Genomic DNA, 26,387 nt, shown 5'->3' with positions numbered 1-26,387 from the left:
CCATCCGATTGAAATGATCAGATCATCGGCAAGCTCTGCGGCAGCCCGACGTCGAACCCGTTCATTTGAATGGGGCGCGTCGCAACGGGGAGACTCGGAAAACACGCGCGACGGCGGCCCTCCGGGACCGCAGTTTGACACCGATGACGTCAAAAGGTCCTCGGTCCCTGTTTTGGCGTGACGGCGCCACTTCAGGCCCGCAAAACAAAGGGCGGCGTTTCACGCGTTCCTTCAAAGCAAACATCCGCCCCTCTTCCAAATACTTTTGGGGATGTCCATGCAGAGCGGGCTGAACCGGCTGGCACACGCGCGTATAAATGCCTGCTGGAGGATCCATCAGCGCCTTCATTTCTTGCCTTATGCAGGTTTCGTGTCAAAACATCTTTGGTGCATCCCAAAAAAAACGTCAAGAGTTCATCTCGCAAAAAATAGAAACGTCGCGCAAAGCAAAAGTTTTCCATTGATGTTTTTCTTCAGCGTAATTGACACTTTGGAATAAACGTTTGCAACTTTTCCTTTGACGGTTCCAAGTCAACGTTTGACATGTGTTTATGGACGCTTCCAAATTCAAGTTTGGAACGACTACACCTGTCGATTGATTGCCACTCTGCGACAACTCTTAATTGACACGTCAGAATCAAGGTTTGTTCGCAGACCTTCGCAAATCATAACGACTGTTTGATTCATTTGATACACTTTTAAATGAAATAACGCTTCAAAATAAAGGGTTGCAGTTGATTGATTCACTCCTCGACACAAATTTTGCAACTTTTCAACGTACGCTGCCTGACTTGTCATCACGAACTGAAGGTTTGCGACTGAACAACTGACACTTCAAAATAAAATGTATTGACGCGGCAAAGTGATCAACAGCCGCCTGTCCAGGAAAAGCAAAAAAAAGCCACTCCAATTTTACCCTCGGATCAAACGAGTCCGCGAATAAATCGATGCGCGTGAAAAACTCATCGGGAATAGTTCCACCCATGAACAAGTCGTTGAGCGCCACCTGGTTGTCTTCAGTCTTCAGTCTTCAGTCTTCTGTCTTCAGTCTTCAGTCTTCAGTCTTCTGTCTTCCGCTCAGCCTTTTAGCGCAGAGCAACTTCCCGGAGTCTTCACGGAGACTTCAGGGTTGTCTACCGCTGACGAAGCTTCTGTGAGAGAAGCGAAACGTCCTTTTTTGTTTTTTTGTTTTGTTTTTTGTTTTTTGTTTTTTACCCACAGGTACAGATGACGACTGACAGAACCCTTTCTACGATGGAACTTTCCTGTACGACTGAGAGCCTCCACAAGCGTTTTATTTCGAATGAAACGACACGCGACGGCCGTCGCCTTGATCTTCGCGCGCTTGGTGGTTGATCCCGCTCGTTCCTCCTGACCAGCTAGGGGGCGCCAAACGACCGCCAAAGGAACGAAGTGGCTCAGCTCCTCACGTTGAAGTCAGGCGAAGAAGAAGAAGGAGGACGGTCCGGTGGATTGTCTCCTTTTTCTTTCTTTCTTGATACATTTTGCTTTCAGTGAACATATTGGGACGTTTTTCGCTCGTCTTGCGGTTCAAGTTCCTATCGAAGCGCCACTTTGATTGACTCCGTCATGACTGCGTGAGCTCGGCCGCTGTTGACTCTTTAGAGGTAAATTTGTTTTCATGTTCAGGACTGTTAGCTCGCTCAGCTAACCATGCTAGCATCAGCATTTCAACCACTTGCACACCGAGTTGCATTCACGGCGATTTTGCGGCTGTCTGTGTGTGTGTGTGTGTGGGGGGGCGCAAGTACTGTCTCCACCACCTCGCTTCTCGAGTAGCCACCTGCTTGGATTTGCGAGAGCTACGCAGCTCCTTTTGCCGCTGCTGTGTCACTTTGCAGATCTCCTGACGAATACACGTCACGTGCACTTGAAAGCGCAAGTTTGTTGTTGTTCTGACACCAAATCAGACGAAAGTTTGCTGTTCTGGCTCAATCTTATTCAGCCGACAAACATGAAGTCCGGACGCGTCCTTGGCAAGCGTGAGCGTTTTCAGGAAACACTGTTGTCACGGATACCGCTGTTCTCCGCTTTGGGTCAAAAGAGGCCGGTCGCAAGCAGCTCTTCATCGCTGTCGACTCGGTGAGATGTGATCTCATCAAGCGCGATGCTTCCCCCGACTGCCGTGATGATTTGCCACGGCAATATTTGATGCGCGTCATCCAGCGGGACCTTCCAGACCGTCTTGTCTTCTCGCTGAGACTTCCTCACCGAACCTGTCCCGTGTTCACCTTCTCCCCCGCCGTTTGTTTCCGCAGCGTCCCGCAATGTCTCGCCGCGGGTGCCGGCGAACGCCTCCTTTCGACACCGGCCTCCGACCCGGTCCGGGCCCCCGGCGGCCTTCCGGATCACCGGCCCGCCACGGCTACTGCGGTTCGGCGGAGAGCGCCCTCGGCATCCTGAGCGGCTGCGGTTTGGAGCCCGCCCCCTTGGCGTTCCTCGCTCCTGCAGAGCGGGTTCATGACGGGCCAGATCACCGGCGGAATCCCCGAAGCGGCACTGCGCTCCCCCGCGCCCTAACCTCCGCCAGCCGCGACCCTCCCTCGCTATCAACAAGAAACTTTGCGGCGAGCGTTTCCTCCCTCCTCTCCCCGCCCCGGCCCGGCCAAGCCGACGGGCCCTCGGCGCCTCGGGCCGAGGGCCGATGGGGATCCGGGTCGAAACGAGGTCACCCCGAGGCCTCTTCCGGCCAGCTTGCCAGCGCCGCGACGCCGTCCAAACAGGAAGCGCGGGACTTCCACGGCGCGGAACCGCAGACGTACCCGACCTCGTGTTCTCTGTGTAATGCCTGCGTTATGTCGGCGGCGGTAAGTCGGCCGACGGTCCGGTCCGCGGGGCCTCATTGGGGGCGCTGGCAGAACGCGCTCGTCCGAGACGCCGCCGTCAAGGCGTATGCGTTTTGTTTCAGAACTGGACCGCGCACATCAACAGCAGCCGACATGCCGACGGACAACTGGGCCTGCTGCAGCGGTGAGTCTCCCTTCCAGTGCGCGCTCACGCCTTTTGTCACATCGGCGCCTGCTTCCCGCCTCTCATCGCTCCGTTTGGACACCGCCGTCCGTCCGTCCTCAGCTTTCCCGCGTGGGACTGCCGCATGGAGACGCTCGACAGGTCAGTGCGGCGGGCGGCCCGAGAAGCGAACAGACACGGTTAGCGGCGCTAACGCGAGCGTTGTCATTGAAGAGCCGACCGACAGTCGGAGCGGAGGACGGGCAAAGACGGGGGGCCTCTCCGGCGGACCGACGACAGCGGGAGTAAGTGGGCAAGCCTCGAGCGGCTTGACTCGGTTTGACTTGTCGCTCTTGCCGTCCGCCAGGGTCGCAGCCCGCAACGAGCGCCGAGAGGAAGGTAAGCCCCCCAGATTGTCGCCCGCTCGCGTTTGGAGGCGTCGCCGCGTCCCAACGTGCCCCCGCTTGCCTTTCAGCTCGCTCAGACAGGCAAAGTGGCATGCGTCAAGTTTGCCGCCGGCTCGGTGGACGAGCCGCACCTGCGCAACCTGACGGAGCCCTTCGGGACCGTCACCGGGATCCTCATGTTTCCATCGCTCGTGAGTCCGCGCGAAGGCCGCTCGCCGCCCCGCATCTTCGCCACCGTCGCCGAGCTCTGCTGAAGCCGAGGCACCGGGCCCGTGGCTTGGGACCGTCGCGTCAAAAAGCCAAGGAGCGCGAGTCAATGGAGGGGGTCCAAATTGGCTTCTGGGTGAAGATCTGTCGTGCCCGCGTCAGCTCGTGCGACTCGCTTCGGCCCAGTCACGACTCGACCGACCGCCTTGGTTTTGGGCACCGTAACTTGGCTTGAAAGCGGAGGGCAAAGACTTGAGAGCAGCCGCCTCCGTGTCGCTTTCTTGCGTGTCCGGCGGAAGGTTGACGAGAAGCTCTCTGTCGTCGGCAGGCCTTTGTGGAGTTGGAATCTGCCGAGCAGGCGCAGGAGCTGGTCAAGTTCCACAAGCGGCGTCCCCCGACCGCGAACGGTCGGCGGCTGGACTTCAGCATCTCCAGCACCTTTAGCTTCGCCAAGGTGCGCCTCGCCGCCGTCCCGACGGCCGCCTCGCCGCCGCCGGTCATCTTCGCTGCTTTGTTTGTTCGTCCAGAGCTCTCGCGTGGTCAGCTTCACGCCGCCTCCGCAATCCGACGACGACAAGTCGGACCTCCTCGCCGTCGTCAAACGCTTCGGCGCGCCCGTCTACACGCTCTTCCGCCGATCCAAGGTGAGCGCGCCTTCGCCGCGTCCCGTCCTGCCGCACGCGCCGACGTCGCCTGCCCCGAATCTCTTCAGGCGTGCGTCGAAATGAAAAGTCTGGAAGATGCCGAAAAGTTGGTCAATTATTATTCCTGCGCCAACCTGAGGCTCAACGACAAAGTCCTGCGGGTTTCCTTTGCAGCAGAAACCTCCACTCTCAGGTGAGGGCGGCCGCCGCGCCTCGTCCGCCCGGCTCGACTCAGTTACCTTCCGTCCGCTTCCAGGAGCGCCGCGTCAGCCCGACGCTACCGGGAAGAATCGACCGAGAGGACGGGGGGCGGAGACGAAGACAGCGTGCCGGAGGAGTCCAAGGAGAGGAGGGCGGAAGGCCGCGAGGGCGGGTCCGGCGACGGGAGGGCCGGGTCGAATTCCCGCAAAAGCGAGACCGGGTCGCCGTCCGGAGATAGGGAGGCCCGGTCCAGGTCCCGGGAGAAAACCTGTCGCTCCGATGCCCTAACGGCGGACGCGGAGAAGCCCGAGGCCACCGGTAAGAAAAGAGACCGAGGACCCGCCGTCGGTCGGAGACTGAAGAAGCGGCCGTCGATCCCGCCGAATGACCTTTTTGTCGGCAGCTTCCGGCGGCGGCGAGCGAGAGCGGAGCGACGTGGACGCAGAGTACGCCGCCGCCATTGATGTCCGCGGCGCCGCCGCTCTTGATGAAGACGGCGGCGGTTTAACGCGCTCGCCCCCGTGCGCCCTTCCAGCTCCGAGCGGGACGGCAGCGACATCGAGGGAATGGCGGTCTTAGGCGAGGACCTGGAGGACGACGATCTGGAAACGGAGGAGGAAGCGGAGGAGCGAATGCCCGAGGGGGACCAACGGCAAGTCGAACCGGCGGGCGGACCGCTCCCAGGTGAATGTACCGCTCAGCCTCTTGGGAAAAGTGCAAATTGTTGGGCGTGCTCGCTTCACTCCCGTTGACCGTTGCACCAAAGGCAACGCGCATGTCTTCAAACTGCAAAATAGTCTCCCCACCCTTACGTGGGGCGAGCGGGCCTCGCCGAATGCCGACGTCCGAGACGCGCTCCCCTTCTTGAGCACGCGTGGCGCCGCATGCTGCGCGGCGGCAGAAGATAATCCCGCCTGGTCCAATTGAGAAGAGCTGAGATGCAGCCATTTTCTCGAGTTGTGACGTCACGTCCCAAAGCGTGCGGTAGCGTAGCAGGCGGCCGTTCACACGAAGACGACGCGGAAGGAAACGGGGAGCTCTCGCGGTTTGTCCCATGACGACACGTTGACCTCTTGGCTCCTCCCAGCAGCGTCTGGTCCAAAATGTGGCGCCAACTTGATGCGCTTTGGCTTCTTCCTCAATCCAAACTCGCGTTTCTCCTTTTCAGCGTCTTAATCTGCGACTTGAACTCGATCGTGGCTTTTGTCGCTTGACGGTGTTGTTTCATTCTCTCCTTTGTGGCACTTTTTTTTTGGGGGTCGGGGGGGTCATTTCTTTTCCTCGTGTGTGCCATACCAACAACAGTTGCCTTGCCCAAACGGGGCGCGCGGAATGTGTTTTTAGGGGCAGATGGCGGCAAGTGTGGCGAAGGACGACGTCCCGGCAACGCAGCGGAGGAGGCGTCGGATGAGGTGGAAACGAGCGCGCGCGCGCGCTGGGCTCGACGTCGCACGTTGCCGTCTCTGAAGCGCTTCTTCTTGCCTCTGGTCACAGGAGGCGTTCTCGGAGGACGGCGTGACGTTGGACAAAGCGGGGCGGGAGCAGAGCGGCGCCGCAGGTTCGGAAGCTTGCGGCGGGCGTCTGTTAAGTTTGCGCCGGCAAACTCAAACCCTTGTGCTGATCAACAAATATCGACGCCTCCTCAACGGGTCGGCATCTTTGTCTGCTCACAAGAGTCTCGTCAGCCCAGACCGGCGGCGCTAACTTGTCCCCGTTCGCAGCTTGGCGGTTCCCCGAGACGAGAGCGGCGAGCACCGACGGCGGCGTAACTCCCGGAGCGAGCGTAGGAGTAGCGAAGACAAAGAGGAGTCCAAAGCCGGAAGCAAGGCTTCATCCAAATCAGAGCAAGGGAAAGGAAAAAAAGCTCGGGAGACTCCGGAAAGGGACGATGCGACCAGGAACTCTGCAGACGTTTTGTCCTCGTCTCACTCCAACTGGGGGAACGCTCGGGACGGGCCGGGAAGCGGCAAGGCTCCTTCTGTCGCGTCAGACGCTGGGAAGAATACAACCCAAGACGGGAACGCCCGCGGTGGCCAGTCAAACGACGAGAAGGCGCCACAGAATAAATCCGAAGCCGGGAAGTCACCGGACATCCAGTCGGACGACGGCGCGACTCCGGAAGCGGCATCGCAAGGGGGAAAGACGGCCGAGGTCAAACCGGAAGGCGGTGAGACGGAAGGCCGGCACACTTTGCGAGACGAGTCCAAGGCCCGGAAGAGAAGAAAGGAAGAGAGTGAGCCGCAAATAAGAAACTCTCCGCAGAGGGAGTCCAAATCCAGAAAGAGCGGCCAATGGGATTCGGAGGCCGGAAAGGCTGCCGACGACGTGCTCTTTTCAAAGGTGCCACAACGGGTGTCCGCCAAAGATCCCGGAGGCGGCGACTCCAGGCAGGAAGACAACTCGGCCGAGACGCTCGAGGGAAGCGCGTCTCCCGAGGACGCTTGCGTGCGTGGAACGATCCAAAAGGAAGAGCAAAGAAGCCAAACGTCTGCTGAGAGCGACAAGAATCAGGTGCGCCCGCCGCCCGCGTCGCCACGGGGGGCCATTTTGATGACTGTCGCGCTTTTGCAGGAAGCCCGCGGAACCTCGGGTACGCCCGCGACACCCCTCCGGCCTGTCGGTAAGCGGTCGCCCCCCCGGGCGGGACTCGCCGGCGCGTTGCCTTCACGTCGGCTCGTTGCTCACAGGAACCGAGTTTGTGCGTCCGGTCGTCGGCTACTTCTGCAACTTGTGTCAAGTGATCTACGCCGATGAGGACGAAGCCAAAGTGCGCCACTGCAGCAGCCGCCAGCACCACTTCAAGTATCGGGTGAGCAAGTCCAACCGAAGACCGGGTCGTCCGCCCGCCCGCCCGCCGATCGTTTGGGTCCTTCAAACGCAGCGTTGTCATTTCAGGAGAAGATGAAATTGGCGACCCGAGAGACAACTTGGAGCTGACTTTTTACTTTGCCAATAAACGTGACGTGACTAAAAACGTTTATTTCTTCAAACAAGCTAACTTAAGTCTGCCAACGGATCGGATGAGAGCGGCCCCGTCCCGTGACACGACAACAAGCTAACGTGCGCCACTCTTTAGGGTCACCATCGAAAGAGAAAGAAAACCGGCTGCCGTGAAGAGCAAGTCACGCGCTGGTCTTGTCGGCTCGCTTCTTTCCGCCTCTGCTTCCTTCCTTCTCCAGATGTTTCTGAAAGCGCAAACATCAAGCGGGTGACATCCTGGCCCTTTTTGCGGCACGCCGCGCAGCCTCACCTGCAGCTTGTCGTAGTGCGTCCGGCTGCTGCAGTGCGTCTTCTTGGCCGTGTCCTCGTTGGAGTAAAAGAGGAGACAGACGCGGCAGTAGTAACCCATCTTGATGTGTTCCACACCTGCACAAAGCGCAGCAGAAGCTTCAGCGGCGGAGAGCGCCCTAGCGGGAAGGCTTCGGCACCGCTTCGGCACCGCTCGCTCACCGATGGCTCGGTCGGGTTCAAACGGCGGCAGCGGCAAAGACGCCGCGGCGGGCGGGGCGGGGCTTCGATCGGCCGACGGCTCCTCCTCAGTCGGCTACGTCATCAAAACAAAGAAAAAAAATGAATCGGCGGACGGCGCGGCCGCGCTGACCAAAGTCACTACCTGGCGATCTGGAACGTCGGGAATCTTCTCTGGGCTGTCCGCTTCCATCTTCACATCCAAGCTCGGCTTGCCCTCTTCCTCCCGAGGTTCCATCCGCTCCTCCCCATCTTCAGGTTTCTTTTGTTTGTCTTCAAGCTTCTCCTCGGGTTTGTTCTCCTCCTCCTCCTCGTTGTCGTCATCGTCGTCGTCCTCCTCTTTGATGGCTTTTTCCTGTTGCGGCCTCGGCTGCTCCTCCTCTTCCTCTTTGGCTGACTTTGGCTGCTCTTCTTCCTGCTTGACTGCCTTTGGCTGCTCTTCCTCCTCCTGGCGTTTGACCTCTTCTTTTGGCTCCTCCGTTTCCTCCGGGTGCTCCTCGTTCTCCTTCATTTTCTTGGCCGGAGGTTCTTCAGAAGGTTTGGAGGACTTTGGAGACGAGCTGCTCGGCCCCCTCTTGGTAGTGCTGGGACAGCTATGTCTGCACGCGCAGGGACACGGCGAAAGTCATACGAGGCAAACGGGAGCTCCGTCCACCGGCAAGTCGACTTTTCCCGGCGGTCCGAGCGAAGGAGCTCACCCGTATTTGAGCTGCGTGTACTTCCTGCTGACGTAAATGAGAAGACGTCGACCCTTCAACTTCGCCTGGTTGGTTTTGTACGCTTGAGCCATTTGGTCTGCCGCCTCGGCCTTCTCCATCTCCAGGAAACACTGCACATCCCAAACGACAACGGAACCTTGCGGCGCGGCAGTCCGGACGCAGACGGTCGGTCGGGCGAGCCGCGTACCTCCCTCTTGATGGGGTTCAGGAAGTACTTTTTGACTTTGCCAAAGGGCTCGGCCAATTTGAGGACGTCCTCGTCCTCGAACGTGCCGTTGGGCAGCTGGCCGACATACACCACCCTGCTGGCGCCGCACTGCGACCACAGGAAGGGAGGGAGTGCGGTCAGCCCGACGCCGGCCCGTCGCTACGCCGACGAGGTCGCCCCCTCACCTGGATGGTCGGGTAGGTCAAAGAGTGGTTGACCCTCACCGGGCGCCCGCACACCGACGGCGTGACGTTGCCGTTGTAGAACTTGACCATCGCCCGCGCTTCCTCCTCCGTGGCAAACTGTAGGAACGCCTGACGGGGGAAACAGAGAGCGGCCGAGTCAAAACGTGGCGCCGGCCCGCGACTCGGCGGCGGGCGCGCTACCTCGGGCCTCCAGTCCAGGACCAGATGCTTTACCACCTTCCCGAAGGGCGTGGCCAGCCCCAGCAGTTCGTCCAGGAATTTGTAGCCTCGTCTGAAGCCCAGGACGTTGACCACCCGCAGCCCCTGGCGGGAGGAAAAGCTCGCGCGTCACTCCAGTCGCTCTTTGGCTTCGGGCGCTCGGGTCATTGGTCGTTTGACGCTTTGCCGGCTTGGAGATACGTACCCCCTTCCTGGATGTGTCTGCGGGAAAGAAGACGGAGCATCGTCATCGTGCCATCGGCACGTGAACGCCAGCGCTCCCGCGGCGGGCGGCTTACCGGTGCCGTCCGACGCTCCTTCATCTGTCGCCGCCTCCTTCTCGTCCTCCTCGGGGAGCTCGTCCAGTGTCACAAAGTCCTCCATGTTTTCCAGGAAGTCGTCACCCTGACCGCACAAGAAGCTCATCGGAGATGTCGCCGCTTTTTAACGTCGCGTGTCACGCGGGCACGTTACCTCCCCCGTCGCCTGCTCGACGGCGCTCGCCGCTTGGGTCGGCCGCTCCTCCGCCCCCCGCCGCCCGGCACCACCCGCGTCTGCGCCGCCATCCTTGGCATCGCCGCCCTTGTCGCCGCCATCCCCGTGATCATGGCGAGCCTGTGACGACGTCTCCTTGAGAACAATTCTCCACAAGGCCCGAGTGTTTTTCCCGTCACCTCATTCTGAGCGCCGTCCTGGCCTCCCCCGGGCGGCTCGCTGGGTTCATCGTCCTTGTCCGCACCCGTGGCGCTCCGACCCTCCTCCCCCTCCTGCACCCCCGCCACTCCCTCGTCGTCGTCGTCCGCCGCCTCGCCCTCCGAAGCCGATTTGGCTCCTCCCTCCCCGTCCCGGCTCCCGGAAGGCGAGCGGGATCGGGACGACCTTTTCTTGGCTGCGGCTGTCCGACCGCTCCCTCCGCCCGCTTCCTTCTGTCTGCGGTTGATGCTGTGGCGAAGCAGAAGGTGGCGAAGCTGGAGTTCCGGCGCCGTTGCCATGACGAGTGCGACGTGGACTCACTTGAGGGTCTTGTACTTTGTGCAGATGTTGAGGCGGACGGCTCGTCCTTTGATGGTGAGCGGATTGAGCGTGTGGTACTTGACCATCATCTCGGCGTCCTCGGGTCTCCCCAACTGGATGAAGGCCTGGTGAAGACGGACGGCGGCATGAGTGTGGCCGGGAAGACGATATGGCTGAGGTTGACCATCCTCCCCAGTCGGACGTCAAGAAAAGCTCGACTTCGCAAAAATGACCACTTGGGAACACTTCCTCCCGGACTGTAACTTTGGAAGCGGGGCGGCGCGTCACCTGGTCCGTCAAAAAGAGATGTTTCTCCACGTCGCCGAAGCGAGCGGCGACCGTCAGCAGCTCCTTCTTCTTGTCTTCTTCCCTGGGTAAGTTGGAGAAGAAGACCACCTGGCTGCTGCGACGCGGGCCGTCCCAGGACGCTCGGTCCGACGCCCGCTCTTCCTTCTGCCGGGGTCACAAAAGACGCCGCGTCAGACTTTCAAGCCGAGGCAGGCGTGTCGTGTCGTGTCGCGGCGGCGGCGATGTCACCTGGATGACAATCAGCCGCCTGGACAGGTAGAAGGTGATCGATTTCCCATAGAGCGTCGCCGGGTTCTGCTGGTAGTAGTTGACCATGTCCATCGCCTCCTCGTGCGTCTCCATCTCCAGAAACGCCTGCGGACGCCAACCACGAGATGCGGACGCCCCGCTGGTCTTTGTGACTGCACACTAGCACCGCCTACAGGTAAGGTGAGCTAAAAAAAACAAACGAAACATACCTTGGTCTTGAGGACCAGGTGCTCCTGCAGACGCCCGAAAGGTTCGGCAAAGGAGAACAAAGTCTTGACGCTGAGTGGCTTCCTGTCGTATTTGACCACCACCACCCTGCTCCTCAACTGTGGGGAAAGCTCAACGTTTTCATCACATCATCACTAAGGACCGTCAACATTACAGAAGAAACTGACCACGTTGGGTTCTGAGTGGTTCTGCCTGGACATGCCAAGACCCAAACCCGGTCCCGATCCTGACACGCACACAACGACACAAAAAAAGGACTGTTGGGCGCCATCATGCGACTTCTGTCCGAAAGGAGGCGCTTCTCACCCCAACCGGACGGCATCCTGGGCGCCGGGGCGGGCCCCAGAAGCCCTGCTGACAGGTTGGTGGACTCCATGATGCCGCTGAAACGCAGACCACGTCAACATGGCAAAAGGCCACAAACACACAGGGGGCTCCGCACCCAAACTTTGTTTTTTACAATGGTGAGCAGAACATTTGGGGCCCCACAATAAGTTGATTTCCTCTCCGTTTCACTGCAGTACTGACAAATGCAGAAACGAATAGGTTTGAAATTCACATTTGACTGCACAATCGAGCTGACGCAGCAATTCGGAGGCAAGATTTGGAGTAAAGGGGCAACTTTTGCCATCAAAATTTGAACGATACAAATCCAATGCTTCCCTTCATTTCAACGCGTTTAACTTTATGAGGCATCTTCTCAGATATGCCCCCCCCCCCCCAATTAAAATTGTAATCAAATGTGCAGCAAGTTCCCATAGGCAGCAACTTCTTTGAAAGGCTAACTGGAAACATAAATGGCTCCCTGCTCGTTTTAAATTGATCTATTCTTGCGTATCGGATTTGGGGAGGGGAAGGGCTGCCTGACATTCGTCCGAATGCCAAAAAGGAGCGCAGATTATCGGTCAAGCCCGACTAAAGACTCGACTCAATAGCACAAAGGCACGTCAGTCGCCAATTGCTTTGTTCCCGAATGTGTTTGGAATTTAGAATCGTTCCAAGCGCGCCTTCCGTGTTTGTTTGGAACATTCCAGAAAAGATGTTGGCCAGTGGTCACGGTCCTACACCTCGGGTGGACCCGCAGCCCCCATACGGGTTCATGCGATGGTTACCTTCTGCCGGGAACCCCGCCGATATCCCACTCGGGGTACCTGCAAGGAAGGTCACCACAAGGAGACGGCGGTCGTTAAGCCAAAGTCGACCGAAGCCGGCGCGTGTGTGTGTGTGTGTGTGTGTGTGTGTGTGTGTGTGTGTGTGTGCGCGTGTGCGACTCACATGGAGACGAGCACACGCCTGTTCTCAGCATGTCGAAGTCCGTTTGTGTGTTGGGTCCACTCCTAGACACGCGCACACAAAATCAGCCCACACTCACATCGCAACGTCAACCGAACCGCACTCCAGTGTCCCCCGCCCCCACCCTGCGTGTGTTCGTGTGCGTCCGTGTCCAAAAGTGTCCTTTATCGTTACGTGTGCAAGATCAAAAAGGAAAGCATCCTTGACGGCAAGAAGACCAACATGGAGGACGGGCGACACAGCGGTCCCGTGTGACGAGAAGATGACGGTGGGAGGGAGACGTGGCTTTACTCACCAAGTTAGAATGTACATCAAAGTCACAAAGAGAGCACACGTGTGGGAAGCGTGGGGGCGCGGCTCCCAAGAAGTCTTGGACTTTTCCGAGCGACGGGGAGCCCTTCCTGCGCTGCGAGAAGGCGGCCTGGGACAGCGAAGCCCCCTGCGGACCGCCATAGGAATCGCGGTGCGAAAGCTCCCCGTACGACCTCTCTCGGCCCCCGCCAAAATTCAAGTCGGCGGCGGCGGCGCGGCCGGCGGAAGCGAAGCCAAAGTCCGATGAGCCCGAAGCCTGAGAGAAAGAGGCGCCGCCGCCCATCCTGCCCCCGTCGTCCCAGCCGGAGGAGGGCCCCCGGCCCGCCTTGCGGTTCTTGAGCTGCAGGAGGATTTGCGGGAGCGTCTCCACGCTGATGTCCTCCTCGGGGATCTGAGCCAGAACGTCCAGATCGGAGGGTGACAGCCCCAAGCTGGCGAAAAGCTTCATTGTGCCGCCAAGATGGCCACCGCCGCGGGGCACGTGAGAGCCGCTCTCCTGGTCGTCGGCACCTTCTCCTTCGCGGCCGCCGCCGCCGCCCCCCATAGGGCGCACGGGCCGCTGCTCGTTCATGCCGAAGCTTAAGGACTCGAGGGCCGCGGCCGCGGCGGCCAGGTGGCCCCGCCCAGCCGCGAAGCCTTTCGGAGGGCCCTCCATCGCAGGTCAAAGACGACGAGAACAAGTTCAAGAGGCGTCCGGCGCCAAGGCAAGTCTGGAGCAAAGAGGCAAAGCGGAGCCCTGAAAGACAGTGAAGGACAAGCAGACATTGTGGTCTTCGCTCGTGCCCGCATTCGCGGCCGCCCCCGGGCTGGCCGCGGCAACACGAGCGTGAGGACGACAACGGGCATACAAACGTCCTCCGCAGACAACCGAAGCGGGGAGGAGAAAAGGAGGGTCACGTGGTCAGGGAGTCGCTTCGGTACAAAGCGAGAACATCTTGGTGGACAATAATCAACGGAGACGATGGATCGATCGGTCCAACCGCGCCGGATGCGCATCAAGGCGACTCGGGGTCGACCGACGCGTTCGAACGTGGAAGCAGACGTGCTAGCGATCGTTTGGCAGAAGTGCGAACAGCTCCGATGTGTTGACATTAAGCGGGCGTGCGAGGCGCGCGCTCGAGGTCGCTGCGGCACTTAGGCCGCGGACAAGTCTTCGCTTCCGCGTTCAAATGCACAATAGTGGAAAAGAGAAGAAATTCAAGGGAACGTCGGAGCCTCGCCAGAGCTAACGTTAGCATTAGCTCGTGGGGAATAACGCCTGTTAGCCACGAAAGCTAACGCTAACGGCATAAATGTTCTTCGATCAATGCAACCCTAGAAACGTAACGTGCAGCTAGATGCTCGAAGTCGAAAGCATGAAATGTGAACGCTCAAGCATTCCTACCCGTCTTTGTGTCGCCTGCCTGTTTTGAGAGCTGCGAAATATGCCAAAGCCACCACCCAAACTCTCGCGATATGTCCTCCCCTCGTCAGTGACGTCATAGGCGGCCTTGACTTCGGTCTGAAGCGCATCTCAGTAAATACCGCTCCTAATAAATAAACAAATATGCCAGATATAAAATAGAAAAGGGAAACGCGAGAGAATAATAAAAAAAAATTCAAACGACGAATTCAAGAGAATGCCAGGCCTCCGAAAAACTCAGACGCCTCCTTGGCGTCGCAGACTTGGTTTTGCCCGGCTCGGTTGAACTTGAGTTCTCTTTTTTCCGACGCTCCTCCGCATTCTTTTCGTTGGCCGGCCGGTACGTGAAGGCCCCATCGCGATTTGAGCCAATCCCAGCGAGCAGCACGTGACGTCGGCCTGGTAAACAAACAAGAACCTGGCGGCCATTACAGTCCTGAGCGCGACACAAAGCACCGTCCGAGATTCGTGGTAAGGACACACCAACCAAGTCGTTTTGGGGACTTAACAAAGGTCATCTGATCCCACCGACGCGCTGTTGGGGCGTCACACGACGATGTTTGTCGCGCTGTAATCAATTGCAAATAGTTCGTCGCTGTTCTTACGCAGATTTCTTTTCAGCTATTTCTACTCTAGTATTGATTCGTTTGGCGACCTCTTTTTTTCTCCTCTTCCCCATACAGGATTCATCAAGATACAGCTGCACTTTTATTCCTTATTGACTAGCTAAGGCAGCTTTATTTAAATAGCGCATTTACAACACTGTACAACATTCAAAAGTATGTACAAACAAAACAGGGAAATATATTTAAGAGCAAAATCAAGAAATAAAAGGTTGTTGTCTGGAATTACCTATAGAATTAACGGTGCAAGAACGAGATTTTGGAAAATGATGTCGAACGATGCGGCGCAATTGAACGATGATGCACGAGGTCAGGTTGACTGCGGTTGAGATCTTGATGGAAATCAGAAAAAAAGGGTGGGATAGCAGCAACCATCATCCGGAGAAGCAAGATATTCCCGACCGAAAGAGGACGTAAAGGGCACATCGGCGTGTCCCGATATTGATGACGACGGAATCAATTGCGTTCGTGTCTCAAGGCCCCGCTGCATTTGTGCCACCTGTGCCCTTCTCAGGAGCGGCGCCATGAAAGACCCGAGGCTAAGTCAGGCCGTCGCCGGCGGCGAAGGCGCCCCGAGCGTGCAAAGCGGCCCGCCGAATTCCGACCCCTTCGCCGAGTACATGTGGATGGAGCACGAGGAGGAGTTCAACAGGCAGGTGAGGGTGAGCCGCCCCGGCGTGACGTGGCGTCGGCCGCCGCCCGCTGATTGTTTGTGGGCTCTGATGCCACCAAGGTGGAGGAGGAGCTGTGGGAAGAGGACTTCATGGAGCGCTGCTTCCAGGAGATGCTGGATGAGGAGGAGGCGTCGGAGTGGTTCGTCCCGGCCAGAGACCTGCCGGACGCCCGCGGCCAGAGGGCGGATCGACCGACGGTGAGACAGTCACATTTGTTTTCCGTCTGACCTGACTCGCGTCTCTTTTGGGAGATGTGAGTCGTCATTGGGATATTTTTATTTATTGCTTTGCTTTGGCTCGTGAGGCCAACCAAACTTGAGTCCTGTCTGCTGGCAGTGAAGTCAACTCAACAGACTTGACAACTTGTCAACAATTCCTCCAAAACGAACCTTAGTCATGCTTTTTCTAGCCATTCCCCACTAACTTGATCCGAACACTAATTAGCATCTGTGTTGCAGCGCTGTCTTGAACCCTTTCAGCGACGGCCCAGACACAAATGATTCTGCAACAGTACTCGCAGCACTATATTCATCTGAGATTAGTGCTGTACTGATAATCTCAGAGGAGTTAAGATGTTATTATGGGTCTCCAAACTTCAATGATGACTTTGCGGAGCTAGAAAGGAAGCCCCTCAATTGTGATGCACATGCACTGGCACCTTGAGATACCAGTTGAACTACACTCGCAGCTCACAACGCTCAGCGTCCAAATCATCTGAATCATGAAGAAAAAAATGGCAGGAATTCGTTGCAGCCCCCCCGAAATAAAAATTTTGTTTTGAGAAAAAAGACGCCCAGTTGTACGTGTCGGGACATCCATCCATCCATCCATTTTCCGATCCGCTTGATCCTCACAAGGGTCGCGGGGGTGCTGGAGCCTGTCCCAGCTGTCTTCGGGCGGTAGGCGGGGGACACCCTCAACCGGTTGCCAGCCCATCGCAGGGCACACGGAGACGAACAACCATCCGCGCTCACACTCACACCTCGGGACAATTTGAAGTGTTCAATCAACCTGTCATGCATGTCTTCGGAATGTGGGGGGGGGGGGAAACCGGAGTACCCAGAGAAAAGCCACGCGGGCCCGGGGAGAACATGCAAACTCCACACAGGGAGGCCGGAACTGGAATTGAACCCAGTACCCCTGCACTGTGAGGTCGACTCGCTAACCACTGGATCATCGGCTGGGCCGCCTGTCGGCGCGTCATCTTCAAAATAATTCAATGATTTTTTTTTAGCACCTTGCTGCCTAGGCCACCTGGTGGCAGTAGAGGACAGACAGATAAATATCCTGCGCACAATGGCGTTTTGATGAATCCCACCGAGATCCTGGCATCTCTTCAGACTGCAGGGGCACGTGTCCTGTTGCTTGAAGTGTTCAAGGACAGCAGCATAGATGCTCATTTTTAGCTGGACTATCTGACAAATGTGTTGTAAAATGAGTTGAGTTCAGTGCCACCAAAAAGCACCCATACCTCCAATTTGCACTCACAAGTCAGCGGGGGAAGGAAAAAAAAAAAAGGTGAACGGCAGCTCAAAATCTGGGGAGCTCGCAAGTGGAGCGTCTCAAGTGGCAGGAGTATTTGTGCTCCCCCCCCCCCCCCCGGGGGGGCGGGTTGTGGCTTTGGGGGTTTTGGGGGGTTTTTTCCCCCCCCCAGCGGAGGGCGATGTCTGACTTGAGCGTTTGTCGTGGCCTTGCAGACCAACATCCCGAGCGTCCTGAACCCCAACGCCAAGGAGTTCACGCCGGGCATCCAGAAGCACGTCATGTGACCGAACGCCGTCACGTCATGCGCAAGATGGCTGCGGCGTCTCCGCCCAATGGAGTGTGGGCGCGTCGGCTCGATTGGCCGCCATGCCGCTGGTGTGTTATGTCGCGTTAATGTCGTGATGTCTGCTTGCTTGTGGCTGCAGGGGGGTGCCGTGCTACCCACAATGCTTTGCTGCCGCACAAAAGGTGCAAAACTAATGTGGGGGAAGCAAAAAGACAAAATGGTGTAAAAACAAAACAAAAAAAAAATCTATTTTTCTTAACCTGTTTGAAAATAAATGTTTATTGAAGAAAATGGACAGCATTGTTTTTGAACAGAACATTTACGGTAAGTTGGTGACCACGCAAGCTCACCCAACAAATCGCTCAAATGAACGCAGCGCAATGTTTCTTTCTGAACAAAATAAAACCCCTGGCAGCTTTTATGTCATCAAGCGCTCGCCCAAGTTCTGCTAGTTCGGCTGTTGTTCCGGTTACCCCTTTTTAAAATAATCATCACGCCAATACAGTTTTACCTCCTCCAGAGGAAATGCTGGTCAGTTTCCTGTTGTCCTTCCACCGTTTGTCCACTAGATGGAGCTCTGACTCCATTCAGCCATTTCTCAATTGGCGTGCTTAGTCGTGGTGATCTCGTGAAAAGTCGTCAGTCGCGGCACAAGTCTTGTTCCAGTTGAAAGTAGGCGTGAACAAAGAGCGCATGGTCCAGTATACTCCGACATTGGTCTTTTTTGCTGCCAAATATCGGAATTTGGATCAGCGGGAACAAAAAAATTCAAATTTTTGAGTACTTAACTCTGGTGCAACGCGTCTTCATCCCCATGATGGCATTTTCCAACCGCCGATCACGGCTCGACAGCACGGTTGCCGACTGCTTAACACATCCGCTTCAAAGTACAGAGGTCAAGGATTCAATTCTGGGCTTTGGCCTTCCCATGAGCTCCATGCATGAGCTCTGCGTGGGTCGGAGGGCAAGTCAAAAGAGAAAAAAAAAACATCAAAAATGAGATACCTTGAGAAGAGGCCGCAGATGGGAGGCTGGGCAAGGTGCCATGGATGGTGAGTGGGCAACACTTGACACAATGTTGTAGTGCTCGATGTTTCCTCGCACATTCCCAAAAACATGCATGCTAGGATTTTATTGATCACTCCAAATTCTAATAAAGTGTGAACGGTTTTTGGTCAAAATACGACTTGGGCCGTTATTAACGGTATGACGATAATGAATAGCGCTATCTTGATTTTATCTCATAACCACAATCGTGAATCATCTTTCACGACTTTCAAATGCGAATAATTAGTTCCAGCCGACTAAATAAATGTTTGTAATGTGTTTTTTTTTATTTTTTATTAAGAACCATAGCACTTTGTAATGTTGGACTTTATAAAAAAACATTCACCACATGATATTAAATTTTAAAAAAAAACAAACGTAGCTACACTTTTACATCAACAATATATAAACATATCAAGTATCAGTCAAACGACATCTCTCTGAAAAAAAAAACAAAACAAAAACAAAACCATCACACAGCAAGGTGCCACTCTGCACTCCTCCCCAGCACCCCACGAATCCTTGGGTCCGCGTGATGGGCGCCCCCATTTGAATTCCCGTCTCTAGAGCGCCCCCTGGGCTAGCTTGCCAAAGAGCTGGCGCCTCTGCACAGGCGTCAGGTTCTCGCAACTCTCCAGCAGGTTGGCCAAGACCAGTGTCCGCTGGACGCCGGTTGACTTGACCCACAGCCGACCGTTCATCCCCACCACCATCTCGCACGGGAACAGCTGCTCCAGCTCCGCCCGCAGATCACTCTGGGGGGCCAACAACCTGGGATGGGGGACAGGGGGGCATACTTTATACAGGGGCAGCAATGGTAAATGGAAAAAAAGTCATGATTGGCGAGTCGCGAGCGATTCCGAAAAACATGATTCCTGCCTTCCAGAATCGGTCACTCATTCACCACTCCCCAATCACTCCTTTTCAGTGGACGTCTTTGGAACCATCTTGGTCCGCTCGAGGCGGTGAGTGAAAAGTAACTCCCTATTTCAAATCTCGAGATGCTTTCAATCACCCTGTAGGAAGAGTGCGCACATACCGCCTGGCGAGACCCAGCGAGACTCTGAAAAGGAGACCGCCCGCTCCAAACACTCCCATCCCGTTGGCCCGGCCCGCGCTGTCAACACACACCAGCTCCGCCTCCATGTCCTTATTAGCTACGATCAGTTGCGCAAACAGCAGGTCGCCCACCTAAAGCAGGCAGAGTCGGGGGCGGGGTTGGTTCACACAGATGTCCAGTCAGTGGGCGGCGTTGGCGGCACGGCACCTCTTCCACCTGGCACAAACGCACCTGGACATTGGGTCGGTTCCTCTTGGTGGCGCCTTCGAAGGCCAAATACGATAAAGACGCCTGTTCGCTTCCACCGATGTCCACCTTGAACACGTCGCCGGATTTAGACGTCACGATGCCGATTACCGTCTCTCCTTTGGCGGGAACGTACTGAACACGCACACACACACAAACGTATACTCACACTCGGCTCCCAGCATGCTTGACAAGAGTTTGTTCCTCTGAGGAAACGGAGCTCCTTTCAAATCGAGGGCTCCGTCCTTTTAGCAATTACCCACAATGCACTACCGGCGGCCATATTGGAGGGCTGTTACAAACAAGCCCGTTGGCCCGGCCCGCGCTGTCAACACACACCAGCTCCGCCTCCATGTCCTTATTAGCTACGATCAGTTGCGCAAACAGCAGGTCGCCCACCTAAAGCAGGCAGAGTCGGGGGCGGGGTTGGTTCACACAGATGTCCAGTCAGTGGGCGGCGTTGGCGGCACGGCACCTCTTCCACCTGGCACAAACGCACCTGGACATTGGGTCGGTTCCTCTTGGTGGCGCCTTCGAAGGCCAAATACGATAAAGACGCCTGTTCGCTTCCACCGATGTCCACCTTGAACACGTCGCCGGATTTAGACGTCACGATGCCGATTACCGTCTCTCCTTTGGCGGGAACGTACTGAACACGCACACACACACAAACGTATACTCACACTCGGCTCCCAGCATGCTTGACAAGAGTTTGTTCCTCTGAGGAAACGGAGCTCCTTTCAAATCGAGGGCTCCGTCCTTTTAGCAATTACCCACAATGCACTACCGGCGGCCATATTGGAGGGCTGTTACAAACAAGCCATACACGAATTCGTGTATGGCTTGTTTATAACAGTATAATTGCTAAAAGGACGGAGCCCTCTATAGTACGCGTCGGTAACATCACCATGCCCTAGTAGCTGTTAGGTGTTAAACATAGTTTAAATCTTAACTGTAGCGGAATTCTGTTCTTTCTAGCGGTTCGACGCGGCCAAATAATATTCGAATCAGTTTTTGTCGTGATTTTCCACATGACGTTGCTAAAAACGCGTCTCTGCCCACTTTGATTCGCCGTGTTCAGATGCGAATACCCTTCTGACCAAATCCCCGCAACATCGTTACTCTTCTGGAATGAACCGAAACAATCAATCAACAATTTTCTCCTCCATTCGCGTTCGCCCTCGCAGTTGTCGCCTGTCGATGACGTCGACACGCCGCCTCACTCTCCTGGCTAAAATTCAGACGCGGAAGATTGGCAATGGGCTACATTTGTGGCGCGTGTTGTGTATTGCTCGTCACCCTTTTGTGCTGGGCGTCCATCCAGAACATGTTGGGCTCCTTGTGTCGCAGGAGCCCGCTTTTATACACCAGCAGGCGGTCACCGGAGCGCCGCAGCCCGGGCCCGCAAACCACCTTGTTCGCCTTGGAGGGGCCCGCCAGCGAGATGGTGTCGGCGCCGGTCGTGTCCAAACAGAACTCGTCTCCCGGCAGCAGAACCGAGCCCACTTTGGCTTTTAAGCGAGACAACATTCTGGCGTTGCGCTCGCACGTGTCCCGGTTGTCTGTCTGTGGATGCGCCGAATCAGCTCGCAGTCGCAGCGGCACCTCGCGGACTGGAGGAGCAATCCCCACAAAGTCACGTGCTTGGGATGCGGCGCGGCACCGATGCCGACATGTTGGAGCGGTATTCGAAACGTCGTGTCTTGTTGAGTGTGTGTGTGGCTTTCCTTCACTTAGAAGTGAGAACTGACACGCCTCAACTCTTTTTCAACAATCAACATTTTCATGTAAATGCTCAAAGAGCTTGACTGTGATTATTCCGTTTACCATACAGCGAGACTTGAAGTGTTTTGACACAACAGAATGTGGCAGACACTCAAAAGCGATTGCGAACTATTCAAGTCCAAGTTTCCGTACTTATTCACAATATTACAGCAACGTTTTTGATTCAGTGGTAGGCTAAATTGTGTATGGGCGTGTACATGGGTCATTGTCAGTCAATATTAATGATTCAAGTCATAACACAAGTTATTTCAAGGCAATTTTCTACATGTAGCAGGTCAGGAATTTCACTTCTCATACCACCTGAGCGTTGGTTTTAGAGCCAAAGGAGGAAATGTTGTGTGTGTGTGCGCGCGTGCAATGACAATGTTGACTCTGAGATGCGACAGTAGAATAAGTGTCAGAAAAGAGGCTAAACAGAAGCAACGATCTTTTTTTAATGTACACCTTTTTGCGTGCAAGAAACATCTTAATTGACATAACACAGGCGTTGAAGCAAAATGTAAAATGGTGGTAAACATGTTCAGGTGTTTAACGAGCAATGTCCACAAAGTGACGCTGTTCTGTTATGCCTTTGATGAAATTGTCGCTGTGGATGTGAGGGAGGTTCCGAAGGAAGTCCGCGGTCATCTTTGACATGAGCGGAGCCTCTACGGACGAGGCAGTCGCGGACTTTGCCATCTTGGGCTGCGTTGAGGTGGCGAGTGGATGAGGTCACGTGCTCTCAAGTACTGCGAGCCACTCATTGTCTGGTGTGAACGTACGAGCTCGGCGGCACGACGACATTCAGGTCCTGGCGGAGTTCCGCGTGGAGACAGACAACAGGGTGACTTTTGTCCTGGGCCCGGACGAGGAGTAGGACGCTTTGTTCGGCGCTCTGTCCGGCGGCGGAGCGCCGCCCCGGCAGCAGAGCGCGCCTTTGGCCTTCTCCCTGAAATCGGCCGACACGTAGTAGAAGATGAAAGGGTCGGCGCAGCTGCTGAAGGTGCTCAGGGCCAAGCTGAGCATGTACGGCACGTAGACGTCCTCGCCGAGGCCGTCGCCGTCGGCCGCGTAGGTGAGGAGGAGCAGGATGTTGCTGGGCAGCACGCAGACCACGAACACCAGCAGCACCAGCAGCGTGACCCGCACGGCGTGGGCGTAGCGCTCGCCCTCGGCCAGCAGCGCGCGCAGGACGCCGCAGTGGCAGAACACGATGACGACGAAGGGCAGCAGGAAGCCCAGCGTGAAGAGGGTGGCGAAGTAGGGCAGGAAGAAGGTCTCCTGCTCCCGCTGGGGCAGCGCGTCGTGGCAGGTGGTGATGCGGGGCCGGTCCAGCGCGTACGTCTGCTGCGACAGCAGCAGCGGCAACATGGCCGCCGCCACCGCCCCCCACACCGCCGCCGTCATTTGCAGCGACGTCCGCCGGCCGCGCAGGGTCTTGGCGCCGAACGGGTGCGCCAAGGCCACGTAACGGTCCAGGGCCACCAGCGCCAGGCACAGCACCGACCCGTACATGTTCCCGTAGAAGACGGCCGTGACCGTGCGGCAGAGGGCCTCGCCCAGGTCCCAGTGGCTCCCTCGGAAGTGGTACGCGATGCGGAAGGGCAGCGCCAGCAGCAGCAGAGAGTCCACCGCCGTCAGGTTGATGAGCAGCACGGTGGACGGGAGGCGCTTGGTTCTGAAGGCCAGGATCCAGAGGGCCAGCAGGTTGGCCGGCAGACCCAGCGCCAAGGCCAGGAGGTAGAGCCCCGGTAGGTACAAGGTGGTGGTCGGGGCCTGGATCTCCTTCAGCTGTTTGTCGTTCAGAGCGCTCGCGTTGCACGACACCTTCAGCCGGAAGGCCCGGAGACCTGCGCAGACCACCGAAACGGCCGGTTCAGTCAAACGAAAGTTTCAAAGCGCCGCGTAACACAGAGCGAGTTGAGTTCCGGTTCGGCCTCCGCGCGAGCAACGCCGCGATCGACAGAACGCCGGTCGTAAATCTCTCTCTCTCTTTCACGCTGCAGCCCATCCAGCTTCTCTTCGTTCTTCCTCGAGCGAGCGAGCTTACTGGCAGCCCCGTCAATTTGCTAAGCAAGGGGCATGTGTCGTCGCCATCTTTCCTCGGGATGTGTCCAAACCATCCTGCTATCTCCAACTTGATCAGAACGCGTTTGTGACTCTGGACACGCCGAGATCCGGACCTGCGACCGGCAGAGCCCATCTCGGTATGCGGATCGGCGGAGACTGGAAGGCGCGTCGACGTTTAGACGAGCCCCAACGCGCAGCTTTGTCGGGACCTTCCGAGTTCAAAAGGCGTCCTCGTCTCGCCCCGCAAAGAGCAGAATGCGCCCCCGGCGCAGACCAGACCGGACGTCTTCCGTCTCGGCACTGGGGAGCCAAGTTTCCGGTGGCTTGCTCGGAGGTATGTTTGAGTTTGGGCGAAAAGGATGGTGCAAAACGGGAGGGAAGAGGAGGCAACTCACGCATGGACATGCCGGAACATTCTTCGGCGGGACCAGGAGACGACGAAGACGACGCGGCGAAGACGGACCACAGCAGCCAGACCAAGAGCGGAGCCCCCCACCGCTTCATTGTTCTCCTCCAGCAGCTCCTCCTTCTCCCCGATCGTCACCTTCTCTCTTTTTCTCGCTTTGCTCTTGAGAACCCCAAAGAAAGGTTGTTTTTTTGTTTTTCTCAAATGCAGGTTCTTCTTACCACTCGCGTTGTTCTTTTTCCTGCTTTTTGGAGTTCATGACTACTCTGCGACACCGCGGTCTATCATTTGTGTCTCTCAAATTTCAAAAGATTCTCCTTTGTACTCCTTTTTCTTTCTCTTTTTTTCCCCTTCTGGACGACCGAGGCCACGCGTCTCGTTCGAGGCGAAGTCTGATGCGGCCCAGAGGCGCCCGCGTTGCTCCGCGTCGAGGAGAGGAGAGGAGAGGAGTTCCTTTGAGGAGTCGTCGGTTCTCCCGCGCGTGTCACGAGAATGGCCATCAGCGAATGTTGCAACGCATGCTGGGTAGTGCGCCTAACGCGGTCCAGTGCACGCAGCGGGGGGGGGGGGGCGGGCATGTGGAAAGTATTCGTCCCGTTTCCTGTTTTCACGTCACCGTCCGGACCGATAAGAACACTTCCCGTCTGTGGTTTCCACGCCGCTCTGCTGTTGCCATGGTGACGCCTCAAGTTCCCGTTTGCGGAGAGGAGAGCGTCCAAATATTCCACAAATGGACACGACGTCAATCCAAAGTCTGCGTACGCAACTTTGGCCATCGGGGGTTTCTCTGATGTACGAGCGGTCCGGCAACTTCGTACTTTGCAGGAGGTTCTTGTCTTGTTTGTGGAATGACGTCGGCACTTTGTCGTCGTTCAGCTTGGAGGAAGCAGAGTGACCAAATCATCATCTGATCGTCGGATGTTCTTCCACTTCCCTCTGCCCTCTGTTTTCTTTCGTGAAAAAAAAGAAAACGATTCACTCTGCGTATACACGCCGACTCTCCACACTCCAAAAAGCAACGGCAGCCGAGAGCCATGAAATTCTTGCTTGACTCCTCGATCTCCACGAACACAAAGAATAGAAAGCTCCATTCGAAATGACGAAAGAGAAAAGCTGAGGGGAAACGGGGCTAGTGGATGTGCATCGCTACAAAACAATGGCAATAAAAAAGGGTCGGATTGGTCATTGTGCGACTGTATGTTGTTTGAATATCATTGTGAAGCAGCAAAAAAAAAAAAAAAAAAATCCATTCTTCGTTATTATCGAGACGTCACCGTGAAAGAAATGGAGATCATTTTTCAACAGCTGGGAAAAAAAAAAAAATTGTGGGCGGCAGCGATCCTTTCCATGTTCTCGCGATGCGTGGGGAACATTTCGCCCCTCCAACACTCTCGCACGCACACAATAGCGAGGCGCCCCGCGAAAACGTGTGCGCATGCGCGCTGCGTCACAGCCCATCTGGTCGGAGCTTCTGCGGCGCTCGGTAGTTAGCGGAACCAAAACAAGGCTTGACGAGGCCCTCGCAACGACGAGAACGAGAGAGCGAACGAACGAGGATTTGAGGACCCCCGACCCCCACCCCACCGGCCAGGACGCGTCTCCAGAGACACCGGGAAGGAAGGCCGCCTGTGCGTCCGTGTGCGCGCGCTACGACAAAGACGTAAGTCGTCCACGGGCTCCTTAAACGGAACCTGACGGAGGGACGGACGGATGTGTTTTTGAGCTCTTCCTCGCGCAAAGCTACACGACAAACACGCGCGCGCTCGCGCGCACAATGTCAGCAGGCCTGAAGGTGAGCATGATGAGGATGATGAAGAGGTCGTCCGTCCACCCGCACTGAAAGTCCGTCGAAGGAGACGCGCCGGAGAAGTCAGGCGTCAATTAGGCGCTGCCGTAGGACGTCTCAAGACATTGAGATGTGCCAAATTGAAGGACACCCGTGGAAAGGGTCAGGAAATGCCAAAGTGGCATGCAGAGTAGACAAACACGAAGAGGTGGAGGACGCTTAGAAAGTCACCTGGCAGAAAATCTGCACAAGCGTTGGTTGATGTTTTCCAAAGTAAAAGTATCAAAAAAAAAAAAAGAAAAAGGTTTTCTGCTGGACGTCAGAAATTGAAGTCGACTTAACTGTTGAGAGGCTGCTAATTCCAAGGGTTCGGACAGACGACAAACGCAGACAAAAGTCCAGAAACATGCAAACACGGACGCACACAAATTGACACACGCGGACTAACAATTAGCGTCCAAATAAACGCAGACGATTACGCAAGAACCAATGTACACAAAAGCACGTGAAAAACAAACGAACAACACAGCCAAACACAAAAATCAATATATCTTGGAGCAAACGCAAACAAATACACGCAAGCAAAAAGCACAAACACAGTAAAACATGGAGACGCACGCACACAAAAACACCCTCCCACACACAGGCACAGACAAAATGGCCGCCCGCCACAGTGACGCTCTCATTTGGTGGGTTGCCGGAAACAACTTTGCGTCCACCTCGAGCCCAGAAGCGAAGCGGACGAGTCCCGAGGAGCCGCGGCGAAAACGCGTCTGCGCCCGCCGGGCGCCCAATGTCGCCTGAAGCGGCGCCGCCGCCGGCCCGCCGCAACTCAGAGAGAGGTGTTGGCGCCCGTTCCCTCTTACTTTGATCATATTTGATTGGCGGCGTCCTTTCGCGACAGC

At 56.3% G+C, this 26,387-nt stretch overlaps 6 protein-coding genes across 7 annotated transcripts in view; 3 read left to right on the top strand and 3 right to left on the bottom strand.

Annotated features, from left to right (window-relative positions):
* The window catches only part of LOC109508304 (transcription factor COE3-like), a 54,123-nt gene extending 52,252 nt beyond the window's left edge, over positions 1–1,871 (top strand). Inside the window, 1 exon segment of the mRNA XM_019858200.1 lies at positions 1,863–1,871. Coding sequence (XP_019713759.1) covers positions 1,863–1,871 — 9 coding nt within the window.
* A 411-nt stretch (positions 1,872–2,282) lies between these two features.
* On the top strand, positions 2,283–7,398 carry matr3l1.1 (matrin 3-like 1.1). Its single transcript, XM_019858270.1, has 20 exons — positions 2,283–2,340; positions 2,374–2,496; positions 2,563–2,828; positions 2,930–2,991; positions 3,094–3,132; positions 3,205–3,275; positions 3,338–3,369; positions 3,446–3,568; positions 3,913–4,038; positions 4,112–4,228; positions 4,297–4,421; positions 4,485–4,747; positions 4,833–4,875; positions 4,965–5,113; positions 5,774–5,841; positions 5,924–6,078; positions 6,151–6,940; positions 7,001–7,049; positions 7,117–7,238; positions 7,325–7,398. The coding sequence occupies exons 1-20, from the start codon at positions 2,289–2,291 to the stop codon at positions 7,364–7,366; spliced, it is 2,817 nt and encodes a 938-aa protein (XP_019713829.1). The 5' UTR covers positions 2,283–2,288; the 3' UTR covers positions 7,367–7,398.
* An 84-nt stretch (positions 7,399–7,482) lies between these two features.
* Positions 7,483–14,496, bottom strand: matr3l1.2 (matrin 3-like 1.2). Of its 2 annotated transcripts, XM_019858223.1 has the most exons (23): positions 14,018–14,496; positions 12,617–13,369; positions 12,304–12,365; positions 12,141–12,179; positions 11,335–11,411; positions 11,196–11,254; positions 11,010–11,126; positions 10,780–10,905; positions 10,531–10,695; positions 10,243–10,367; positions 9,903–10,170; positions 9,703–9,843; positions 9,528–9,633; positions 9,434–9,450; positions 9,211–9,333; positions 9,010–9,138; positions 8,804–8,932; positions 8,596–8,726; positions 8,221–8,496; positions 8,043–8,187; positions 7,880–7,973; positions 7,680–7,795; positions 7,483–7,614 (listed from the first exon to the last, which is right to left on the bottom strand). In XM_019858223.1, the coding sequence occupies exons 2-23, from the start codon at positions 13,286–13,288 to the stop codon at positions 7,552–7,554; spliced, it is 3,180 nt and encodes a 1,059-aa protein (XP_019713782.1). In that variant the 5' UTR covers positions 13,289–13,369; positions 14,018–14,496; the 3' UTR covers positions 7,483–7,551. The 2 variants fall into 2 exon arrangements, with proteins under 2 accessions (XP_019713782.1, XP_019713781.1); XM_019858222.1 differs by having other exon boundaries at positions 12,617–14,496.
* Positions 14,497–14,574: 78 nt separating this feature from the next.
* LOC109508348 (polyadenylate-binding protein-interacting protein 2-like) lies at positions 14,575–17,208 on the top strand. The gene is made up of 4 exons (XM_019858266.1): positions 14,575–14,593; positions 15,173–15,314; positions 15,392–15,529; positions 17,030–17,208. Coding segments are annotated over exons 1-4 (354 nt in total). The 5' UTR covers positions 14,575–14,591; the 3' UTR covers positions 17,102–17,208.
* A 1,402-nt stretch (positions 17,209–18,610) lies between these two features.
* On the bottom strand, positions 18,611–21,075 carry exosc3 (exosome component 3). Its single transcript, XM_019858271.1, has 4 exons — positions 20,756–21,075; positions 19,956–20,105; positions 19,190–19,341; positions 18,611–18,921 (listed from the first exon to the last, which is right to left on the bottom strand). The coding sequence occupies exons 1-4, from the start codon at positions 20,984–20,986 to the stop codon at positions 18,714–18,716; spliced, it is 741 nt and encodes a 246-aa protein (XP_019713830.1). The 5' UTR covers positions 20,987–21,075; the 3' UTR covers positions 18,611–18,713.
* Positions 21,076–21,655: 580 nt separating this feature from the next.
* On the bottom strand, positions 21,656–23,925 carry LOC109508332 (F2R like thrombin or trypsin receptor 3). Its single transcript, XM_019858235.1, has 2 exons — positions 23,686–23,925; positions 21,656–23,070 (listed from the first exon to the last, which is right to left on the bottom strand). Exons 1-2 carry the CDS (start codon positions 23,792–23,794, stop codon positions 22,025–22,027), a joined length of 1,155 nt encoding a protein of 384 aa, XP_019713794.1. The 5' UTR covers positions 23,795–23,925; the 3' UTR covers positions 21,656–22,024.
* Positions 23,926–26,387: the final 2,462 nt, after the last annotated feature.

Source organism: Hippocampus comes, unplaced genomic scaffold (genome assembly GCF_001891065.2).
Source record: "Hippocampus comes isolate QL1 unplaced genomic scaffold, H_comes_QL1_v1.1 scaffold48, whole genome shotgun sequence".
NCBI classification, from domain to species: Eukaryota; Metazoa; Chordata; class Actinopteri; order Syngnathiformes; family Syngnathidae; genus Hippocampus; species Hippocampus comes.
Note: the sequence above shows the minus strand (reverse complement) of the source record. Positions and strands in the feature narration are given on the sequence as shown.